General features: G+C 37.6%; 2 protein-coding genes across 5 annotated transcripts in view; one reads left to right on the top strand and one right to left on the bottom strand.

Moving 5' to 3' along the window:
* COX15 (cytochrome c oxidase assembly homolog COX15) lies at window positions 1–16,927 on the bottom strand. Of its 3 annotated transcripts, none has more exons than XM_074296049.1 (9): window positions 16,718–16,927; window positions 15,506–15,696; window positions 14,652–14,774; window positions 13,741–13,927; window positions 11,945–12,112; window positions 5,737–5,818; window positions 4,829–4,983; window positions 3,142–3,255; window positions 1–1,461 (listed from the first exon to the last, which is right to left on the bottom strand). In XM_074296049.1, the coding sequence occupies exons 1-9, from the start codon at window positions 16,799–16,801 to the stop codon at window positions 1,330–1,332; spliced, it is 1,236 nt and encodes a 411-aa protein (XP_074152150.1). In that variant the 5' UTR covers window positions 16,802–16,927; the 3' UTR covers window positions 1–1,329. The 3 variants fall into 3 exon arrangements, with proteins under 3 accessions (XP_074152150.1, XP_074152148.1, XP_074152149.1); XM_074296047.1 differs by having other exon boundaries at window positions 14,652–14,766; window positions 15,499–15,696; window positions 16,718–16,885; XM_074296048.1 differs by lacking the exon at window positions 15,506–15,696 and having other exon boundaries at window positions 16,718–16,855.
* CUTC (cutC copper transporter) overlaps window positions 16,918–23,998 on the top strand; it is an 18,356-nt gene continuing 11,275 nt past the window's right edge. Inside the window, exons 1-6 of one of the 2 annotated variants that reach the window (XM_074296045.1) lie at window positions 16,918–17,185; window positions 18,466–18,537; window positions 19,677–19,736; window positions 21,194–21,403; window positions 23,114–23,149; window positions 23,450–23,583. In XM_074296045.1, the coding sequence (XP_074152146.1) occupies window positions 16,933–17,185; window positions 18,466–18,537; window positions 19,677–19,736; window positions 21,194–21,403; window positions 23,114–23,149; window positions 23,450–23,583 (765 nt within the window). In that variant the 5' untranslated portion in view covers window positions 16,918–16,932. Of the gene's footprint in view, window positions 17,186–17,207; window positions 17,368–18,465; window positions 18,538–19,676; window positions 19,737–21,193; window positions 21,404–23,113; window positions 23,150–23,449; window positions 23,584–23,998 lie in introns of those variants that run through there. The other variant, XM_074296046.1, reaches the window with a different exon arrangement.

Here is a 23,998-nt window from a genome sequence, read left to right on the forward strand (position 1 = left end):
TTCTTTTAAAATAGTATTTTATTTTTTTCACCAATTACATGTAAAAATAGCAATTTTTTTTAAAATTCCATATTCTATCTTTTCCTTTCTTTCCCTCTCCCTGAAATGGTAAGCAATCTGGACATACAGGTATGATCATGTAAAATATTTCCATATTGGGCATTTTGTACAAGAAAACTCAAACCAAAAAAAAAAAAAAAAGAAAAGAAAAATTAGTATGCTTCAGTCTGTATTCAAACATCAGTTCTCTTTCTGGATACATGTATTTTTCATCAGGAATCCTTTGGAAATGGCTTGTCAGATCCTTCATAACTCTGTACACTGCACCAATAATATGGTATGTTGCAATGTTGTTCTGATTCTGCTCGTTTTACTTCCTATCAGTTCATGAGGTTTTTTTGAATGTTCATTTCCTAAAACACAGTAATATTCCATTACAATCATATGCCACAACTTGTTCAGGCATTCAATTGATGGGTATCTCCTCGCAATGTCTATTTCTGAAGAGAAGTCCATCAATTAGGGAATGGCACAGGTCGTGGTATGTGGATATAATAGAATACTGGAAAGATTTACACGCATTGATGCTGAGTAAAGTGAGCAGAACTAGGAGAATATTGCACACAGTAACATCAACATTGTGCAAATGATAGCTCTTCTCACCCATACAATGACCTAAGACAATTCCAAAAGACTCATGACGAAAAATGTCGTCCTAACCCAAAGAACAAATATGGAATCTGAATGCAGATTAAAGTACACTATTATCATTTTTGTTTCTTCTTTCATGTGGTTTTTACCTTTTTTTCATTCTTCTTTAACAACATGACTGACATAGAAATATATTTAATATTATTGCATATAGTCCATATCAAATTGCTTGCCATACTGGGGAGGTAAGGGAGAAAAGAAAAAAATGAAAATCTAAATCTTATAAAAATGTTGAAAATTAATAAATAAGAAAATTTCCATATTTTAGTTCCTACAAAAAGGAGATACTACAGTTTTGTATGTCTGTACAAAAAGTTTTTTTTTCTTCCCTCCCTCCAACTCTTTGAGACACAGACCTATCAGTGGTATTGCTGTATCAAAAGAATCAGAGCAGTAAAAGTTGGATGGGATCTTAATAGCATGGTAAAAAGCAAGTGACAACTTATGGAAGAAGAGTAGTTTGTTTAGTCTGAAAAAATTCTCAGCTCAATAACTTCATTCTTGATCTTCTGGTCTGTCTACCACATCATTTCTTTAATTCAGCAGGAGGGAAACCTCATGCCCTTTACAGAGCTCTCAAAAGCCTGGGCACAGTCCAGAAAAATGCCTGCCTGGGCATTACTTTGGGATTCGCCTCAGTTCATTCATAAACCAAAGGGCAATACTGAGCAAAGCCAGGGACCCTGACTGGTGAACTGCAGCCAAAGGAGTTGGAACATACATTAGTAGAGTACTAATGCCCAAGCCCACCTGTTGAAAAACAAAATCACAATGAGAACAATAGTAATTATAGTGATAAAAGAAAATATAGCTAGCTAAAATAAAATAAGGTTCTATATTTCCACTTGTTCTCCCATTAGTATTAAAGGTAAAATAAAGTGGGAACACCTCATAATAATTACTAGCATATAAACAAGCTACACATGGAGAGCAAAAAAGAAAATAAATATAAAGAATAGAAAGATACAACAGGAGGAACAGGGATACAATGCCAAAACCCAAATTCTCCTTCCTTTTGGGTAAAAGAAAGTGTTGAATGACTTAGTCCTGTAAGTATGAGATATCTGCCCTTGTTACACCTGTAACATAATTGTTGGGTTGGTATAGTGACTGCCAGGCTTGGATTTAGGAAGAAGACTCTTCATAAGTTCAAATTTGGCCTCAGACACAAGTGGTGCGATCCTGGACAACTCACTTCACCCCACTTGCCTCAGTTTCCTCATCTATAAAATGAGGTGGAAATGGCAAACCAACTACAGTATCTCTACCAAGAAAACTGCAAACGAGGTCACAAAGAGTCCTATGTGACTGAAAAACACCTGAAACACCACCAAAGGTTGTAAGGTCACTGAATTAAAGTTGGATGGGACTTTATAGGTTACCTGATCTAACTTCATTTTATACATAATTATTCTCCTGATCCTGGGGAAAATCCAGACAAGAGATGCAAAATGTGGAAAAGATGCAAGCCTGGGGAGTCAATTCCCAGCTCTGCTTCTTCTTGCCTTGGCCTTGACCTTTACCCATCACTGATGTTTCTGGATTTCCATTTCTTCAGTTACAAAAAAATAAAAAATAAAAAAAAAAAAAGGAGGGATCTATGACCTCTACAGTCTTGCTCACCTCACTCCTTATCCAAGCAGGCCATCTTCCATCAATCCTTCCAGAATCTCTGATTTTGTCAGCATGAATATTCCCTCTATCTACACATCAGCCCTTCACAAGTTGAATAATCTTTGAGAATTTCTGTATATAAGAATGTTATTCCCCCATAGGCTACTTAGGCAATAAGCCCCTCCAAAGGCATCCAGGTTAATCCAGACAGACCACAGACCATCTGTCACTGGCCCATACCCAAAGCCTATACAGTCTGGTAAAACCTACATTGGCCTGCTGAGTCAGTAACAGTCAAGCGTCACTTGCCATGATGAAAAATTGGAGTGGGTCTTAAACAGAAAACTATTTAATGGGAATAAACCTTCATAAGCCCTTGGACTAGGCAATCATTTATTACATAATTCCAAGATCTCTGTTGCTCTTCATTATAGGACAAAAAAGCTCCAAGCTATGAGTAGAACATAGTGACATCAAGGGCACACTAGGATTAAAAGATGTATTATAATGGGGAAAAAAACCCACTGAACTCATCATTTAAGTCTTGGCCATCTACTTAACAGATCCAAGACTATGGTCAAGTCACTAGCCTCAGTTTCCCATTTGTAAATGGGGAACCTATCCTACTGTTATATCACAAGTTTGTTTGTGAAGATTAAATAGTCCTCATTTACATGAACACAGATGAATAATTAAGGCACTGAAAGCCAAAGGCATGGTCACAAAGGCATTAAAAGCAGAGTCTGAATTTAAATTCAAGTTCTTCTACCTTCAATCTAGTGTTCTCCCCAACATAACCATGAGAATTAAAGATACCTGTGCATAGGCCACAGTCAGCAATGTTGCCACTGCCATTTTGGCCCTTCGAGGAAGAGGGATTCTCCTGGAGAGGAAGTAAAGCCCAGTAATGGCTGTGACTGTAGTGATTCCCTACAAGAAAGGAAGAAGCTAATCAGTGCTTCTAGTAAGAAATTATGACTGTTCCCCCATTTCTACCTTCCCCCCTTACACTCAATAAATATACATTGTTTTCTGGCATATTACTAATGCTTATCTATAAAGACTTACAGACCTAGAGATAGAACTGTTTCCAATGGAGATGCTTTCCCCAAAAAATCTGGGTAAAGCTGGTTATCATCTTCATTCACTATCATTTGATACAGTGTTAAAAAATTATACAAGATAATTGTATAAATACGTATGCCTGTATTGGATTTACATATATTTTTACCATGTTTAACATACATTGGATTACTTGCTATCTAGAAAAGGAGGTGAGGGAAAGATAGGGAAATTGGAACACAAGGTTTTGCAAGGGTCACTACTGGTGAAAAATTACTTTAGCAATTTTGAAAAACTTCAAAAAAAAAAAAAAAAAGTGCCAGCTATAGCAACAAGAAAAAGAAACAGAGAATAAACATGGCAAAGAAGAAACAAAATTATCTCTATTTATGGATCATATAGGAGGGTTCATTTAGATTCCGTATTAAACTCCAGAAATTCAGTGACAAAATTAAGAAAAACAATTAGTACTCAAATGGATCTGATATAGATAGTACAAATGGACAAAAGTTTAAGACCAAAATTCAATGTGAGGATAGTGGAATGGAATTGCAAAGTTCCTTTGACCATTCCAAACTTCTGGAAATAAAGATCAATCTTTTTAGTCTCAGTACTCCACTGGTTTTGTTATATGGCTGTAAGACACTGTATAATACTACAATGTAATTACTACCTTCAGCAAAGTATTAGCCCATCTTTATGCCCAAGAAGAAGAGATACAAAGAAAAATTTCATCAAAATAACATGTATAAAATATTTGGTTGTTAATCTACTTTGACATGCATAGGAATTATATAACTACCAATATAAAACACTTTTTACAAAAATACAAGATTCCAAAGCTCTCTGCCAATATTAAACTTTTAATTTTTTGCCTTATCCTTTTCACATTCTATCTCATGTCATTCAATTTAATTTAATTCAATCAACCTCAGTGTGCCAGGTAGTGTACTAGGCCTTGGGTTCACAACACTACTACCAATAACAAATAATCCTTCTCCAAGAAGTTTACATTTCACATGCCATTAGATTGCAAATTCCTTAAAGGCAAAGGCTAAATGATTTTCTACTTTTATATTCTAATGATGCCTGGCAAATACCACCATTAGAATAGTGTTTAATAAATGTTCAAATCTTTGTTCCTCGAGGGTGGAGAGTATTGTTTTTGTATTTGTAGTACTAGTATAGTAAGGTCTCGAAAAATATTTGATGAATTGAATTGAATTTCCAGGTGTGGTGGCTAGTGGGTTGAGTGCATGTCTATACTAACTGTCGAGTTTACAGAGACAGGGAGGGAAGAAGAAGGCGTGCCCCACAGACTAAGAAAGGGCAAACCATTCCAAGCCAAAAATGTAGCAGGTCAAAGGTCCTGTGCTGATCTGAGTGGGACTAGGCCTGTGGACAGTCCCTGAACTTCCTGCTTCCTTTTAGACAAACATACCAGGACTCGATGATCAAACTGCACCATAGTTGGATTCTCAAAGACATTCCTAAGAACTGGAGAGAAGGTAAAGAGATCCTCTGGAATCCAGCGGTCTCCCATCTTAGGAAAGGAGTTGTATACAAGTCCAGCATCCAGGCCTGCCACAAAGGCTCCTACAGTTCAGAATAAGTTAAAAAATTCAAAATAATTACGAAGCTAACAAATATATCTTTTACACATAAAAAATATAAGATCTTTTACAATCCACCACAAAATATGCTACAGTTTTTGTTTTTGTTTTTTTTTTTAATCCTGGTGCCACTTTATTTATTAAGCACTTAGTATATGCCAGCCTAACCGTGTTAACCTTTTTTTTCAATGGAGAAAATCACAGATACATAATATACTGTACAAAAAAATAACAGCCAGGTGAGTAGCATGTATGTAAAAAAATCAAAAAGGGAGGTTGGGGTTTTATATTTAATGCAGTAGCAATAGAGTGCCCCAGGAATTCATTGATTAGGAACAACATGGCCAAATCTGCTCTTTAGAAGAAACTCTTTTTGTAGAATGGTGTTCCATGTGGAAAAATAACATTTAGGAAAAGCTTAGTCAAAATTGTTGATTACAGATTTAAAATTGGTTTGGCAAAGTAAAGCTAGGAATAACTGTTGTATCTCTCTCTTCTCAGCAATTAAAGCAATGCTTTCTCAGGAAAATATCCTTCAGAGAATTGAGATTTCAACAATTACGTTTTGAAGTGACAAAAGACTAGCAAATTAAAGATGGAGAAATGCAGACTCATATCTGAGAATCGAGGATAGAAAACAGAGGCTGAGGAGATGTATGAAATAGGAAAGGAATAAGAATCAAGAGAGGATCACAGGATGAATAACTACCATTCACCTGATAACAGGATCTCATACCTGAAAGAGCTGTAAGGAAAACCAGGCCTGCTGTCCCATGAGCAAATCGCCTCAATTGCAAGAGCTTTCGGGTTTCTGGCAACTGTGCAACATAAAGAAGATGAATTACTTAAATGATACTGCAAATTTGGAACTATGCTCAAAAAGTTACCTAACTGCACATACTCTTTGACCCAACAGTGTTTCTACTGGGCTTATATCCCAAAGAGATCTTAAAGGAGGGAAAGGGACCCACATGTGCAAAACTCTTTGTAGCAGCCATTTTTATAGTGGCAAGGAACTGGAAATTGATGGATGTCCATCAATTGGAGAATGGCTGAATCATGGTATATGAATGTTATGGAATATTATTGTTCTATAAGAAATGACCAGCAGGATGATTTCAGAGAGGCCTGGAGAGACTTACATGAACTTGATGCTAAGTGAAATGAGCAGAACCAAGAGATCATTATACACAGCAACAATAAGACTATATGATGATCAATTCTGATGGACATGGTTCTCTTCAACAATGAGATGATTCAAACCAGTTCCAATTGTTCAGTGAAGAAAGCCATCTATACCCAGAGAGAGGTCTGAGTGTAGACCATAACATAGCATTTGCACACTTTCTATTGACGTTTGCTTGCATTTTGTTTTCCTTCTCAGGTTTTTTTTTTCTTTCAAGATCCGATTTTCCTTGTGCAGCGAGATAGCTGTATAAATATATATATATATATTGGATTTAACATATATTTTAACGGATTTATGTATTGGACTACCTGCCATCTAGGGGAGGGGGGGGGGAAGAAGGGAATAATTTGGAACAGAAAGTTTTGCAAGGGTTAATATTGAAAAATTACCCATACATACCCATGCTTTGTAAATAAAAAAATTAATAAATAAAGAAATATAAATGATACTGCAAGATTTAAAAAACAGGCAACATAATTTTTCCCAAATAAAATAAAAATAAATAAAGACAACTAAGTGTCCAGCTCAAGAGGTTAAAATGCTTTACAATGTTTGAAGAGATCTGTCCTAAGAGATAAGGCTATTTTATGTAGAATACACTAAATACTAAACAAGGATGGATGAGTTAAATATTTATTAGACAAGCATTGACAAGGTGCCAGCAGAGTAAAAATGAGTCTCTATGTCTATTCCAGTTTTCTCTTTTCTTTAAAAAACAAAAAACAAACAAACAAAAAACACATACATATATATTAAAACATACATATTAATACTTTTTATTATTTATTATTTTTAAAATACTATTTAATAATTTTTAATACGGAATCTAAATCCCCTCAAAAAAGTATTTTCACACATGTAGCGGAACATAAAAAGAGGACTGTATGTAAACATGAATCTTCAGGTCATTTTTCTTGCATTTTTAGAAAGTAGCTAACAAATTTCACTTTATTTTTAAAATCCTCTTGTTTGGGATTCCTTTTATCCTTAGGTTCAGTTCTGTGCTTTTTCTTTTCTTTTTTGAGGCAATTGGGTACAAGTGACTTGCCCAGGGTCTCACAGCTAGGAAGTATTAAGTGTGTGAGGCCACATTTGAACTCGGGTCCTCCTGACTTCAGGGCCAGCATTCTATCCACTGCACCATCTAACTGCCCCCAATGTCTATGCATTTTAAGTAATGCTTCAAAAGCTTTTGGGGAGGGGTGGGGGGGGGGGAGAATTATCACTACTGCTAATCTTTTACCACATTCCCAACTGCACCTCCAATTTTAAAAAATGAGAACAAAAATCCCTTTTAATAAATAAGCATTAACAAACAAAATGAATCATCACAGAGGCCATGTCTAAAAAATGTATGTTTCTTTTTGTACTCTGAATGGCGATTCTGAATGGTGGGTGAGACCCAGCATACTGCTATTCTCCAGGCTCTTGGTCTGTTTCCATAAGGATCTGAAGGGAGATGGTGGTCTGGAGGGTACTTTGTAGTCTGTGACTTGCCTGGCCCAGGCTGCCCTCTGTCTCTTCCTCAGGATTCCTTGCCTTGGTACTTGAGCAAAGCTAGCCAACCTGCCTTGTGAATGGCACTTGATAGGAATAGCAGGACCCGTCTCCACAAGAGATGTTTCTCTAGATGATACCAGTGAGTGCTGGCAGGGACAACCTCCTTCATCCTCCATGTTCTAGTGCAGAATTTTCACTGACCAGAGTTCTTAAGGCTTCCAAAGTCAGTTTTTGTTTCTTTACAACTTTGCTGTCTTTGTTCATGCCTTTTTGGTCCTGCTTACTTTACTCAGCATCAATTCACTTTCAATCCTTTTTCACATCAATCCTCTTTTATCATGGCAAAATCATATTTCATCACATTCATATGCAACAAATTTATTCAGTTATTCCTTAATTGACAGGCATTCCCTTCAACTCTAGTTCTTTTCTTTCTCCTTTTTAATCCCACCTTCAGAATCAGGAGTTTTGCTTTGCTTGTGACTATTCTCTCTGGTATTAGATAAAACTTATAAGTTTTTATACAATCAAAATCAATGCAGCTAAAACTAGAAAGGAAAACAAGTGATTCAGTCATTTCAGTCATGACTGCTTCTTTATGACTCCATTTTTAAGTTTTCTTGGCAAAGATCCTGGAGTAGTCTGCCACTTCCTTCTCCAGCTCATGACAGAAGAAAACGAGGCCAAAAGGGTTAAGTGACTTGACCAGGGTAATGTAGCAGATAGTATCTGAGGCCAGATAACTCACAAAGGTGAGTCTTCCTGATTCCAGAGCTGTATCCATGCTGCCATCTAATTGCCAAAGAAACAGGTAATAGGATGGAAGACTTGGGGCATATTTTTACAGCAAGTTTCATTGATAAGAATCTCATGGGGAGGATTTTGGGGGAAGATGGTAGAGTAGGTTGATAAATTTAAAACTTTCCCAACTTCCCCCCACAAATAGAAGAAATTTGTGCTTCAGAGTGAAATAAGGAAAAAAAGAAAAGATGGACACTTATGAATTTAATTTCTTCTACTAAAACCTATACTTTCTTAAACTGGCATTTGTTGTTATAGATTTTGAATCCTCCCTGATGTTCTGCTGGACACATGATAATGCTCTCTTTTGTTTTATTTTGTATTGCTTTTCTGTTTTTCTTTTTGCTTATTCTGTTTCTTCAAATAAAATAAATTTGAAAAAAAAAAAAAAAAGAATCTCATTTCCTACATCTACAAAGAACTGATTCAAATATATAAAAATAATAGCCATTCTCCAATTGATAAATGCTCAACAGCTTCCGCCTGTAAGCTCTTTTCCTCTGGTTTTCATGACTCTGAATCTCCTCCAACCTTTCTGATTCCTCCTTGGATTTCTTCACTGGATCACCATCCACATCCTGCCACCTTAAGTATAACCCAAGCCTCTGCTCTGAGCCTTCTTTCCTTCTTTCTTTTGGTGTCTCCATCAATTTCCATGGGTTAATTATCTCTTCACAGATGTCTTCAAGAGCTATTTATCTTACATCCAATCACTAATTGCCTGCTAGCTATTTCAGATAATGTTCCACAGGCATTTTTCAAACTTAAAATAATTCATTACATTACATCCACTCAAATCCACTTCTTTTCCTAACTTCCCTATTTCTGTGAAGGCCAGAGGCCACTATCATCCTTCCATTCTCCCATGTTTGCAAACTCAGAGACAACCTTAATTCCACTTTCCCCCACTCCTCATATCCACACAGGCACCAAATCTTGTTGGTTCCACTTCCATGTGTCTTGAACCTTTCCCCTTCTATTTGACAAGCACACAGTGCACACTTCAACACCTTGTCTGGATTTAAAACAAAAAGTTCCTTACTGGTCTCTCTGCCTTAAGTCTCCCCCTCTCCAATCTATCTTCCATGGCTGACAAAATAATATTCTTAGATCATAGGTGTGACCACTTTGCTATTCAAAACATTCAGTGACTCTATTAACCCAAATACAAATACAAATTCCTCTCTTCACCACTTAAAGCTCTTCACATCCAGCTCCAAAGTGACCTTCTAGGCTCCTATGTTCCTCCCTTCATAACTAACCTTTTCCTTCCTTTGTGCCTTGCACAGGCTTTCTGCTCAGGACGAATTCCTTCCCCTCAGCTGTTGTTTATAATCCCTAGTTTCCTTCAAAGCTCAGGCCAGACATCATCTCCTCCCTGTCAATGGTAGAATCCTTCTTTCAGTTACCTAATCCTGAAGAAACCAATTATATATGAACACCTCCAATGGAGGCATTTCTAGATATATTTTTAGATCCATTCCTTCTTCCTACATCAATCAGTATTTCTTGAATGAGCCAATCAGAAATATTTCAACCTCTCTCAAAAGTTAATTCTCTAATATATAATTTTTTAATTAAATTTTTTATAATTATAACATTTTCTTTGACAGTACATATGCATAAGTAAATTTTTTTTTTTTTTAACATTATCCCTTGTACTCCCTTCTGTTCCAAATTTTTCCCCTCCTTCCTTCCACCCCCTCCCCTAGATGGCAGGCATTCCCATACATATTAAGTATCTTATAGTATATCCCAGGTACAATATATATGTGCAGAACCAAATTTTGTTGTTATTGTTGTTGCAAAGGAAGGATTGTATTAGGAAGGTAAAAACAATCTGGGAAGAAAAACAAAACAAAACAAAACAAAAAACAATGCTCACAGTTTACACTCATTTCCCAGTATTCCTTTTCTGGATGTAGCTGATTCTGTCCATCATTGATCAATTGGAATTAGATTAGCTCTTCTCTATGTTGAAGATATCCACTTCCATCAGCATACATCCTCATACAGTATCATTGTTGAAGTGTATAATGATCCTCTAGTTCTGCTCGTTTCACTCAGCACATAATTTATTATTTATAATACATAATATAATATATAATTTATTATTTTATACTGAATTCTCATGTTCTGCTATATAGAGGGAAATGTCTTTTTCCTCCCACTTTGTATTTAAGTTGAAAAAAATTAAGTTTGCCCCCCCACCCAAAAAAAAAAAAAAAAAAATGAAAGAAAAAAAAGTTAATTCTCTATGTAACCTTGACCCCTGCCTTATTTTTCACTGTCAAACTCCATCAATTAGTGACTCCACTTGGTCTCTCCTTCCTGATCCATTCCTTAAATACCTCTAATGATCATGTATGTACTCAGCTTTCTGTTTTTACTTTTCCTTAGAGTTTATCCATTCTTATAATTTAAATTATTACTTTAATGGAGATAACCCCATCTCTATCTCTAGAGGAGAATTCTCTCCCAAGTTCAAATTCTCAATTTCAAACCACTTTCCTAGATGTTTCAATTTATAGGCTCTATTATTACCTTGATTACATTCTCATCCAAAACATATCCAAGGCTTTTTTTTTTTTTTTTTTTTGCCATTCTAGGCAGTGACAACTGCTATAGCATATTAGTGTTTTCAGTAATGAAGTGTCATACCTTGGTTTTATATATTAAATTAGTCCAATTACAGTGTCCTCTAACATGTAGAACACATACTAGTATGCCACTAAAGTACTATGCATACATACAAGTATGTAAGACTTTTCTTATTTTGTTTCCTAACATTCACAAATAAATTTTGTCCAGAATCTCCTTATCTTCCTTTCTTTGGATATCTGAGAACAAGTGCCTGGGGGTTGGTGTTTTAGTAAAGAGATTAACCTCAAGTCCATGGACTTGCTTTTTTTTTTTTTTAAACTGTACCTAACTATAAGAAATGAACTGAGCTTTTCTTGTAATCCTATGTATTATCTGATGCATTTAAAAACAATCTTCTGAGAAGTGGTCTGTAGACTTCCCTCAGATACTGACAGGATATTAAAAAATGTAAAGAAGCCCTGCTCCCATGAGACTTCTTCCAACCTCATTATTTAAAACTCTGTCTTTCCATCATCTTTAAAGGACTTCACTATATACTAGAATGCTGATAAGATGTTCTGCCCTTAAATAAATTCTGCCTTTGCATGATTTGCTCTAAGTTTCTTTCAAAAGTTATTAGGTCATAGAATTCAATACTCCTTTCATTCTTGATAACTTCTTGTTTCTAGAACACTGGTGGACTTTTTTATAAGGAAAGCCTCATTTAGGTCAAACAGGTCAAACACCATCCATAGTTCACAAAATTCTAAATCTTCAATTAGCTCGGACACCCAGTTCCCTAATACTAGCATCACTTCAAGAATACGAGCAGATGCCAGGAACTGTCTGTAGGATGCAGACTGTCTTTTACCTTGTCTCGAGGAAGTAAGAGGGAGAGTCCGGTCCACAAGCTGGCACAGTAGAGGACAAGGGCAGAGCCCAAGTGAGCAGCCAGACGATACTGGCTTACCCGAGGGATGTCATAAGAATCTGGCTTTTCTTCTAATCCACTCTTCACCATATACCACCCCAACAGTCCCTAATAACAAATGGAGAGAGAATAAGACATAACATGATTCAAAAAAATTAATTCATCCCACAACTAGAGAAATCCTATTCCCCAACATCTATCCACTTTTTTGGTGGCATAACTTTGAGATGTTTCTCCTCTCACATTTTGAAAATCTAACACCTCCAGATTTACTTTAGGTCCTATTTCAATAAGGAATTTTGTTTCTACATTTATCCCTTTCCAGCTCAAATGATTTTAATGGACAATGTTCTAGTTGTGAGCTGGCTCCCTAGCTAAAAAAAGGCCAGGGCTATAATATAACCATCCCACCATTGCACATGCAAAAGATCTAAGGATATAGATTTCAAACAGAAAAGACTTTTCAAAGATAAACTAACTCAATCCTCTCATTTTATAGATGAAGAAACTAAGAAGCAAAATGGCTAAGTGATTTGTTTATGTTCATACAAGCAAAACAGGGATTTGAATAAATTTCTTTGATTCCAAAAGGTCCTTTTTTGTGATTTCTTTCCCCCTTCAAGATAGCTCTTCGGTTTGTTATATACATTAAACTATTTTTATGTATATAAAAATATATACTCCTAAGAAGCTTTCTGGCATCTTTCCTGGCTGCTACCTCTATCTTTAACATTCTCACTTCTTATTTTGAAAAGTCATTTTCTCCAGTCTTTCCCACCTACTCTTCTTCTCCATCTCTCAGATGGTTAGTCCTGATGCTCATACCTCCTTTTAAACTTCATTACTCTGGGCTCATGCTTCAGCAGCTCCAGAAATACTAGACACATGTTTCTATCATCCATTTTTAAGCTCTTACATTTAAAATGTACATTTAACTGTGGAGAGTCTTCTAAAGCCCTTTTCAGTCAGGAACTTAACATAAACCATCTCAATTATTACTTGTCTTCATTTCTCACCTTTCTGCATGCTCAGGATTTGGCCTTCATTGCCTCCCAAATCTCATCATTCTGTAAGATAACTTCAGTCCTGGAACTTATACTTCTCAGATACCCTTCCCTCTGACTGGAAGCTCCATCTAAGGAGGGAAGCCAGGCCAGCCAACAATTTATTTCCCAATCAATTGTACTCCTTTGGACTTAGTCATCATATCCCATGCTCCTCCTCTTCCCTTATAGCTTCCTTTTGTATTGTCTTCCACAAATAGTCGTAAACTCCTTGAGTGAAGGAATGGTTTTTCTTTTTGTATTCTCAGTGCTTGACATTGTGATTGGCACACTGTAGATGTTTAATAAATATACACGGATAGAAGGAATGAATAATCTATGTTTATTGCTCAGCTAAATCTCTAACTTTAATCCCTCACCTGTTTTCTAGTTCCTTTTTCACTTGGATATCTTTTTAAGGTAACCTCTCTCTCCTTTCCCCCTTTACTATGCTCTCTTCTCTTAACTAATGCTACCCCAGCACAACTTCAAAATATTCTAAGGTGCAATTATAGGATAACACACGTAGAGCTGGAAGGAACCTAACTTCAACCTCTAGTTATAAGAGGAAATCCAATAGCACACAGGAATAGTCACGAAACTTAGAAATAGCTTTCTGATTTAGTCAAAATGAGGTCAATTTGTAACCTCAAGTTGATATTTCTGAGAATTTTTGAATGTTGTGTAACTCACCTGGAAACAGACTAAACCACAGAGGGCAAGAACACGACCTTTCATGCCATGGGTGAGCCAGCCCTTTCTCCAAAAGTAGACAGTGGGAAGTATATATGCTAGGCCCACAATCCGTCCCCACATTCTGTGTGAGTATTCCATGTACCAGATAAACTTGAATTCTGCCAAAGTCATGTTATGGTTCAAGCTAGGTGAGAGGAAAATGAATAAAAGAGAATATTTTCTTAGTTAAGTTTAACATGACAAAATAAAAATACAATTACATAGCTTTACAAATAGGAATACCTTGTTTTTTTTCTGAAGCCAAAAGGAACTGTCCCTTGCTTAAGAAATTAGACATCAGAGTATATTTTATTTGTCAACAGGTGAACTCTACACCGTTCTGTGTGTGGCGTGCACGCACATATGTATGTGTGTATAAAATCAAGCTGCACTAAGAAGTTTAACCTCCAGAATTCAGGAAACTAAGTAAAATTAATGATCTAGTCTCCCATTTGTTAGCATCTTTAATACAAAAAGCATTTTACATACATCTAGGAAAATTCAGTATCTTCAGTGTTCTGCATTCCTCAAAGGAATATCTTAAATCCCTGAAAGACCCTCAAGTCTGTCAGTGATCAAAAGGCCACTTTGAATTTTTAAGTATAATCCAATGAGCACACAAAGTCTATACTGATAGAATCAAATATTTTGAAATATTTGATTATAGGTAATGAAACAGTGTTTAAAAACAAGAAAAAAAAAAGTAATGCAGATTAAGATGTTCCTCCCCAGCCACTGAACCATCTAATTGCTCCAATTAAAATGTTCCTATGGGTTTGTTTTCCCCTTTATTTCCACTCAACAAACTTAATTCTACTTAATAAATAAACATTTGGTGTTTGTTATTAGTTGCAAGTTATTGTGCTTACATTTTAAATTCTGGAAACTGCTGGTATTTTTGGAACTCCGCTTCCCATTCTTCTTGGCTTGTGGGTGGTTTCATTCCTTTTATCAAGTGCCAATCTACCATGGAGAGCCCAGACTCTGTCAACCTTAAGATGAAAATAGAAATAGATATTGGGCTACTGGCTTCATTACTTATAAAGGAATAAAAATCTAGATTTAACTTTGCTATTCTGCTTTCCCCTCTGATTTTTTTTGGGTAATTTTCCTTAAAGTCAAGGCATTATCAGGCATGAGTTTAACCTATCTCTTCTCCCATCTTTCTCTTCCTGCTAGTCTTTGACTGGCTCAGTCAACATTAAATCTGTTAAATGCAAGTTTTCCAATGAAATGTATCATTCAGTATTTTTAGAGACTTAGAATTTCAGATCTGAAAAGAGCCTGAGATCATACAGTCCAAGCCCTTCATTTGACAGATGAGGATATTGAGACCCAAGAAGATTTCATAATTTGCCCACCTTAGTGGCAGTGTCCCATATCCTATTTCTGAATTTTGTGCTCGTTTCACTCTGCATTATTGTGCTCTAGAAAAATATGCCAGTTGAGTCATTTCAATTGCATCCAATTTTGAGATCCCATTTGGAATTTTCTTGGCAAAGATACTGAAATAAGTCGACATTTCCTTCTCCAGCTAATTTTTCTGAAGAAATTGAGAGTTGAATGACTTGCCCAGGGTCACATAGTTAATGTCTGGGGCTGCATCTAGACTCAGGTCTTCTAGCAGTCTATCCACTGTACCACCAAACTGCTCCCCATCAGAATTATAGGTGCCTAATTTTACTGGATGGCAGATGAATAAGTTTTATTGAGTACTGCTCACCTAGTCACTCCACCAAGAATAACCGCTCCTGCTACTGTTCCACTGCAGACCAAGAGCCAACGACCCATAATGCGCTGGGCAGCCTTCGTGGGGATAGACACTGCCCCCCCTCCAGACTGTAAAGCTACTTCAGACAGAGTACTGTGCTGTCTTTGCAAGAGAGGTAGCTTTTGCCCATAATGGCAACCACACTAAGGACCAAGGGAAGAAACATCATGACTTTAGAATGAAAGTAATATCTTTCTAATATGCCAAAAACGTTACCTCTAAACGTATGCTTTATTATATTGTCCATTTCTTACTAATTATAAATTTCTTGAGGACTTGATTAAATTCACTAATTACAATAATAATTACAATAATTAAATTCACTAATTACAATATGGTTTTCAAAGCTAGATTTGGAATCAGGAAGATCTAGACTCAAATCCTCCATCAATCACATTAGCTATGAAGAATTAGAAAAATCATTTGCCCCCTTTAAATCCTGAGCTCTTTATCTATGATCCTATGAAGTCAGAAGCGGGATGCAATTATTTATCTCTGATCACATGACATATCACTAGAAGAAATCTTAAGGATCATTCAGTGCAGTTCTCATTTTTTCAGAGGAAACGAGACTGAAGACTTCCAAAGGATACCCATTTACAGGTTCATCCAGCGAGTTCCCGGCGCTGTGCGAGGTGCTAACTCTGAAGCTGGGTAGGGGCCAGGGCCCAAGGCTCCTAAGTCTATTTTCCCACTCTACTTATCTTTGGGTCTTCCCTCGCACCAAGCACATTCATTCCGGAAAGCATTTATTAAGAGCTGTGTGTATGTCAGGAGCTGGGGCCAAAAACATCCCCGCTTTACACTGGAAGACCTTGACACTGAGAGAGGTAGTGATTTGTCCCCAGATCTCCCAGACTTCCAGAACAACGCTCCGCCCAGCTACTCTCCTCCACAGCGTTTGCATATAGCTTCATATACATCATCCCACTGGATCCTCAAGGAATTTGCCTTCTATCGGGGGCCAGAGGCAACATGTGCAGAAAGGTGCCATGTAGTGGGGGGGGAGGGGGAGCCTAAATCAGGACAATTTCAGACCTGTGAATGAATGACATTCTCCTCGGGCTGCACACGGCGCCCCTCACCCCGGCCTCGTCCCCTCTCCGCCCTGACAGACCCGCATTTCACTTCTCCCCAAGTCTGCCCCTGTCGGGGCGCCCATACCCGGTGAGCTCCCCTAGCAGCCAGCAGCCGGACGCCTGGGTGACCCAGCACCGCTTTCAGAGGAGGAAACAGCAACCGCATCATAGCGCCCGTCTCAAAGTCACAGCCTCGCACCAGCCTTCCTCGGTCGCCCACGCCTCCTTCCACCAAAGGAAGAAGAGAACTTCCGGGGCGCGTAGATCTCGTAGCGTACGGCTTACTCTTGTCACGTGATCATGGACGCAGAGGGTACGTTGCCGGAAATTTTACTCCTGCGCTTGCGCCTGCGCAAACCGCGTTACGAAGAAACCCGCTCTGGAAAAGGTGAGGCTGGGAGGCGAGGAAGCGTTGGGGTCGCGAGCCCAGGGACGGACCCTCATCCACATCTTACTTCCCAACCGCGTCCACCCCGGGTGGAGACTGTGAAGATGAAGAGGCGGGCACTCTCCAAGGATCGGAAGCGATCCCGAGCAACCTCGGTCCCGCAAGGTGAGAACCACTGGAGGCTGACTGTTGCCTCCAGGGATGCCGAGGGGCCTAGTCCGTTTGGCGTGAGTGGAAGCGTGGGGCCGCGGAGAGAGCGATGGGTGCGAATGTTGGCCCTGCCTGGTGTGACCTTGGACGAGACCCAAGCTCTCCGGACCTCCGTTTCCTCCTCTGTAAAATGAGAGGTGAGAGGTCAGGGGGAGGGGAGGGGCTGCAGTTAGTTCCTTGTTTCCAAAATACTCTGCCTCGCCCTGGGGATACTCGAGAGTAGTTGAGTGCAATTGTGCCCGCCCCGGAGAGGTGTGTGTCCCCCGGGGGGGGTGTAGGGGGGAGGGCGGGGCAGCCGAGGGCTGCACCCGGAGCTGGAGGACTTGAGGCCGAATGTGACCCCAGACGTGTGCCTGCCGCTCTTGACCCTTGTTCGCCCCGGATCTGGTCTCTTCCCCTTGCTTCAGTTTCCTTATCTGCAAATAGGGCAGATACTCGCGCCTGCTTCCTTGAGTGGTCGTGAGCTTAAGTGAAGCCCTGTGAATTAGCACGTTATTATTTAGTAGCAAACATTTTACCCAAGCGAGAAGGGAGAGGGCCCGGTGCATGCATGTCTGTGCCGGTGTGCCTCGTGCGATGGCCTTGGGCTGCTCACTTAATCCCTCTTGTCCCTGGGTTTATTTATCTCTAAAATGAAAGAGGTAGGACTAGACAGCTTCAGATGTCCCTGTGTTTCCACCAAGCAGAGCAGGCAGCTAGTCACTTGGGGGCACCTGAGGCAAGCAAAGTTACAGTATCCTCCCATCAGTCCTCGTCAGTTTCTTGTTTGTGCGTAGTTGTTTATTTCACACTGAGACTTCTTTGAGAACAGGGACTGGTGAGGGTTTTGTCCTTTTTTTGTATCCTTTTGTATCCTTATGTACCTGGCATAAATTAAGTGCTTTAATTAAAGCTGTTTGACTTGAACTAAATTCGGGCCCAACTGGGGAAGTGCTGTCTCCAAATAAATTGAAAACATTGTGTGGAAAAAAGAAAAAAAGAAAGAAAGAAAATATTGCGTGGGCTTTGAGGATTGTTTTGATTTTTTTCATGTCCTTAAAGCACCAGTTGCTCCGATCCTAGTTGAATCTCTGCTTAAAATCCAGAGAAATCAGATGTAGTTGGAGGAAGGAATATCATGTTTGGTGAATGTGGATGTTGCTAATTTAGGCTGCCATGATGTTGAATGTAGAATGCACATTTGCTGAATGGTCCAGTATTCTGACAGGTTTGTTTTTGTGCCTTGAAACTTTTAGAAATGTCAAGTGGATTTCTTATGGAGGTATGTGTGGATTCAGTGGAGTCGGCTATAAATGCGGAGAGAGGAGGTAAAAGAGGTACTGGGGAGGGGGGATGAAGTATTCTGAACCTCTCACATGCTTGCAAACTGACCTTGGGGGAAGCCCTTGTAGTCACAAATACTGGAAAGTCTGGATATAATCTGGACTGCCTCTCTGGACCTCTGTTTTGTTTTCTGGAAATTGAGCACTGAGATAATTTAAAGTACAGCTCTAAAAATTCTGATTTTGTGAAAAGTAACTGAATATGGGACAGCTGCTAGGTCCTGGAATTAGGAAGACTCATCTTCCAGAATTCAAATCGACCTGAGATACTTCCTAGCTATGTGACCCTGGGCAAGTTATTTAACCCTGTTTGCCTCAATTTCCTCATCTGTAAAATGAGCTGGAGAAGGAAATAATAAACTACTCCAGTACCTTTGCCAAGAAAACCCCAATGGGGGTCACAGAGAGTTGAACACAACTACTAAACTTATGAAAACAAAAACATAAGGGGAATGTGAGGCAATCATCTGATTCAGCCCCACAACATAAAATTGAGAACCAAGAAGATAACATTTCTATTTCTTTCATTTGACTGAGTAGGAACATTGGCCAAACTTAGTAAACCTAAAAGATAATTTCAGAAGTTTGTTACTACTGTAGCAACTCACACATATTTCCTACCCTAAGGTCACCTTTATCCTTTAGAATTGCATAGTTAAAAAGAACATCAGAGATTTCCGTCATTTCAGTAACAGACTTTTCTTTTAGTTCTTTGCCACTATTCTAATTTCATTTTATCAACTTGTGTTTTCTATACCCTGATCTTTTGAGTTCTCTGATTTTGAGTTTTGGATGGGTTTTAATTCATAGTATGCTCTCGCTGGTCCTGTTATAACTTGGAATTACTCAGAACCAATTCTGTACTTACTCAAACTATTAGAAAAACTTAATATACCACTGGAGTCAATCTAGAAACTTTTCCCCTATTCTATAATCCTTCCTCGGAGTCTCCTTTGGAGTCATGTAGAGGTCTAGAGAGGATATTAACTTTAGGTCCTATTGTGATTGAATCTACGGGGCTACGAGATGTAGATGGGTCAAAAGATACAGTTTTTTGTCAAAACAATTTGGAACAAAAAAGGTTTTATCTGGGATTTCTGATAACCATTGAGTTCTTTTATCAGGTGCTGGCCGCATTGAATTGTGTTCTGGTTTGCTGGAAGGAGGAACTACACCCAGCATGGGTGAGTGCCCATTCTTCTAAGTAACTCCTTTTACTTTTGCATCCCCCAAATGGCAGTGCAAGTATGATGTAGATTTAAAGAACTCTTGACTATGTAAGGAAACAGTATGTCGTTGTAGAAAGAATGCTTGAGAAAGGCAGTTTACAAAGAACTGATCTTGGAATCAAGGATATTTAGGGTTATGTCCTATCTCTGGTATATACCAGCTGTCCAAGGTGGGCTGTCACTTAATTTCCTAGGAAATTCCTAAGACTATTGGTTGTAAAGAAAATGCTGGCCTGCATTGGGAGAACTCTTCACTGATGCCTTCCCTTATCCAGTGAAATCACAGATCCCTCCAGAAAACCAAAAAGCTGTGACTTAGCACTTGGGTGACCTTGGGCCTTCTTGCCTCTGTTCAAATAACTTCATTTTCCTTTTGTGTAAAGTGAAAGGTTTTGATCTCTGGTGAGCTTTGCAATCCCAGCTAGCTAGTTAGACACTGTATTTTTATATGTCCACGTTCCTTTATCCTTGTATTACCACTCAAAAAAGGATTTTTATTTTCTTTTATTTTTTAACAAAGACTTCTTTCATTCTGAGAAGGGGCTGAACAATTTATGATGTAAGAAACTGAGGCAGGATAGAGATTAGAGAGTATTTAATAGTTTATTAAATGGAGATATACTGGAACCAATGGGTCCATGATTTGGTCCCAGGCTTGAATGAGACTATCCTCTCCAAGAATCCAGCAGCGAATGTCAGATACAAGATTCTTTTATAGGGTTACAAAAACGATGACATACTGGAGGAGTTACGTGGATGAGGATGACATAATGGGGGGGAAATACTGGAGAGGCTCCTGATATTCTACTGATGTCTAAAATGGATAAAAACCTTTATCCTGTCAAACATTAAGAGGGAATGATTATAACTTGAGGCTGAGTAACTGAATAGGACAATTAGGGAAACTGGGTCAGGACATTAAAAGGGAACAGTGGCACAACAATGTTTTGGGAACACACCTTGAAATATTTGAGTTGGTTTTAAGTAGTGCTTCAGAAAATTCAAGAGGAAAAACTTGAATCTCAATGATTCTGCTGGCAGAACATGGAGACATAGTTGTTACATGTGTAGGTGTTAGCTCCTACTAAAATGTTGTAGAAGATGCTAAAAGAAGTTTTATGAGACCTTGAGTGACAAGTACTTTAAAGATTTCTGTGTCATGCTTTGCTAATTTCTAACATTACTATCATTACTCGGCCTTGGCAGTTATGCATTTTTCCTCTCCTCCCACCCTCTACTTAAATTTTTTTTTTTTTTTTTGTTCTTGGCAGTTTGTTTTTTCTTTTCTGCTACAGATGACATTAAGGAACAAATTGAAGAGTTAAGAAATACTTTTGTATTTGTTTATCTCTGAGAGTTAAGAGTTATTAGCTCCTGCTTGGTTTTTATCTTTTTACTGTGCATTCTTTTAGGTGTTCTACAAGTGATTAAGCAGTGTGTCCAGATCCCTGTCTTTGTAATGATCCGACCACGTGGAGGGGATTTTTTATATTCAGACCGTGAAATAGAGGTCATGAAAGCAGACATCCACCTTGCCAAGCTTTATGGAGCTGATGGGTTGGTATTAGGAGCATTGACTGAAGATGGACATGTGGATACTGAGCTCTGCGTGGAACTTTTATGTAAGGATATAATGCTGAAGTGGACCTTCTTAATTACCCACACTGTGATTATGTCCATATATACTCAATAGGAAAGACCACTTGATTACATTATCTTTTTCAAAAAATCTTTTGCTGTGCCAATAGCTAGGTCATTTCTTAAATAGGATCTTTATAAGGGAAGAACCATTCATCAAACCATGGATATTATGTATCCATGTACAAAGTTAAATAGGTCTTTACTTTGATTAAACTAAGAGAAAAAAACCATTAATTTCTTGTTTGTTACTTCTTGCTACATTTGCTGAAAGCCCATTGTCAGGCAATCCAGTAATACTGTTCAAATGCAACTTAAATATCAAAAAACTTGCTACTATTCATATGTCATGATAAAAAAAAGAATATACAGCAATGAACGTATTAGTTCTTATAAGGAATTCATGTTTTAACAATTTTGCTTTGATGACTTTGAAGTGTGAAAGTTATAACAGTTTCTATTTGAACAATGGTTTATTCTTTTGGTGTCTTCAGTGTTAATAGTCATAATGCTTTTGAGTGGTCTTAAATGGTTTTTTAATTTGGATAGATTTCTATATGACCATTAAAACATACACTAAGGTGTAAATGCAGAAATTGCCTTTTGTAAATAGACTGTTTTTGCTGTGGTATCATTATACAAGAATTCATGTACAAAGGAAAAATTGATATGACTTTCAAAAATAACAAAGTTAGCTAAAAAACATTTGTTGATATTAAAAGTAATGAGTTACAGTTGGGGTGATTTTCTATGAATTGACAAATTAACTTTTAAATTTACTCCTAAATAGTAAGGTTTTTAATAACTTAGGTGTTTTTAAATACAATGTTTGTTTTTTTAATCAGATTATATTATAAAAATTATTTAATGGTATTTGAAAGACTGAAATCAAAAAGTATTTAAGAATGAGTTAATTATAACTGTTTAGAAAGCTTCATCATTTTTCTTTTTATTTTTCAGAATAAGACCTGGAATGTCTTTTTTTTTTTTTTTTTTTTTTTTAATAACACCATGCCAGAAAGCCATAGTGTATTTCCATTTCTCTCCTAGTACGTTGTTCCCTTGAGTTAGAATTGAATTGTCAGAAGAATCATGCTAGGAAAAAACTGAAGAATGACATAGGGAATGAGAAGGGGAGGAACTGGGAGCAGCTTTTTAAATTGTTTTAAATTTCAGTTTATTATTTCTTTGATACTGTTGCCACAACTTGAGTGCATATGGCATATCCTATTCCTTTAAAATAAATTTTGGACCATGTGACAGTCTGGAAGAGTAGAAGGGATATAAGTAGGAGTATGAGGTAAGATAGAAGGGACTCCTACATTTACAAACCCAAGAAGTCTGTTGCTAGTTGAAAATGAAATAGATAAGAGGGGAAGTAGCAGTCTTTACTGAGCCTGCAAAGTTGCCAGGCTTTTATAAATAGTCTGAAAACAACAGATTAAGGAAGAAAACAAACTAGGTCTTTTAAGTATTTCATTCTGTCATTCCCTTATTCATGCATTTATTGAACATCCAGATATTTAAAGCATTGTGCTTTGGGGAATAGAATGAAAAACAGGACCCTGCCCCTGGTGAGCTTGTAATAAAATTAGCAACTTCCCTTTGATTTTCATTTTATCCTTTAGCTGTCTCATAGAACTAAGATTTTGGAAATGCTTTGTTATATTTATCTTGTGACTTTCTTTTTACAGCTAGTTGCCGTCCCCTGCCAGTCACTTTCCACCGAGGTGAGTCACATGTTTTTTGAAAGATCTATTGAAACCCAACTGGTTTCTTCACTCAGTTCAGTCTTAAAGGACATAGTTCTATTTCTTGTGAGAACTAATTCCAGGAGTAAAACTACAAAATATTGCCAGTTGTTTTCTTTAAATTAATGGAAATCACAGATTTTAGCTTTGTAAAATGATGAGAAATTTTAAAAGAAAAAAGATATTTGGTTGTGTGGAACCTGAAGGGAAGAGAAAATGAAACTTATAAAATTAATTTTTAGGTGTGAACTCATTTATTACTTTTTCACATATTTTCAGCCTTTGATATGGTTCAGGATCCAGTGGTGGCTCTAGAAACTCTTTTGACCTTGGGATTTGAACGTGTGTTAACCAGTGGTTGTGACAGCTCAGCATTAGAAGGACTACCTATGATAAAACAACTCATAGAACAGGTATACAACCCTTTTAAAACTAAATATATATAGCACATTTACTTTGGATGCAGTTCTTCAGATACCCTGTATCAGTGTTTTACATGCTACTGTTATTTGTCATTATTGTTAGTAGATGGGAAAAAGGCAGATAGAAAAATAGCTATTTCCTTCATATGACTAAGGAATCAGATTTAATTACAGATTTAAGTAACTCATACAGGCTAGTCCCCTGACTTTTGTCTATTCAATTTTAAGCCTAGCTCACTGTCCATCTGCAGTGACAGTCTAAAATCTGTGTGCATTGCTTTATCCCACATTGATTAAGTGGATCTCATGTGTCAATCTTTATGCTGAATGCTGGGATCCAAAGATGAGAGTAAAAAGGAGATAAAAGGAATATAAAACAGTTTCTAGAGGAGGAAATACTATCAAC

This window comes from Sminthopsis crassicaudata, chromosome 2, assembly GCF_048593235.1.
Source record: "Sminthopsis crassicaudata isolate SCR6 chromosome 2, ASM4859323v1, whole genome shotgun sequence".
NCBI classification, from domain to species: Eukaryota; Metazoa; Chordata; class Mammalia; order Dasyuromorphia; family Dasyuridae; genus Sminthopsis; species Sminthopsis crassicaudata.

Coding starts and splice junctions, on each gene's coding strand:
- COX15 (XM_074296049.1), bottom strand. CDS start 16,801: ATGATGCGGTTGCTGTTTCCTCCTCTGAAAGCGGTGCTGGGTCACCCA. Junction 14,775..15,505: donor ATTCTTGGTGGAGTGACTAG/GTGAGCAGTACT, acceptor TTTCATCTTAAG/GTTGACAGAGTCTGGGCTCT. Junction 3,256..4,828: donor AGTTTGATCATCGAGTCCTG/GTATGTTTGTCT, acceptor CCTTTCTTGTAG/GGAATCACTACAGTCACAGC.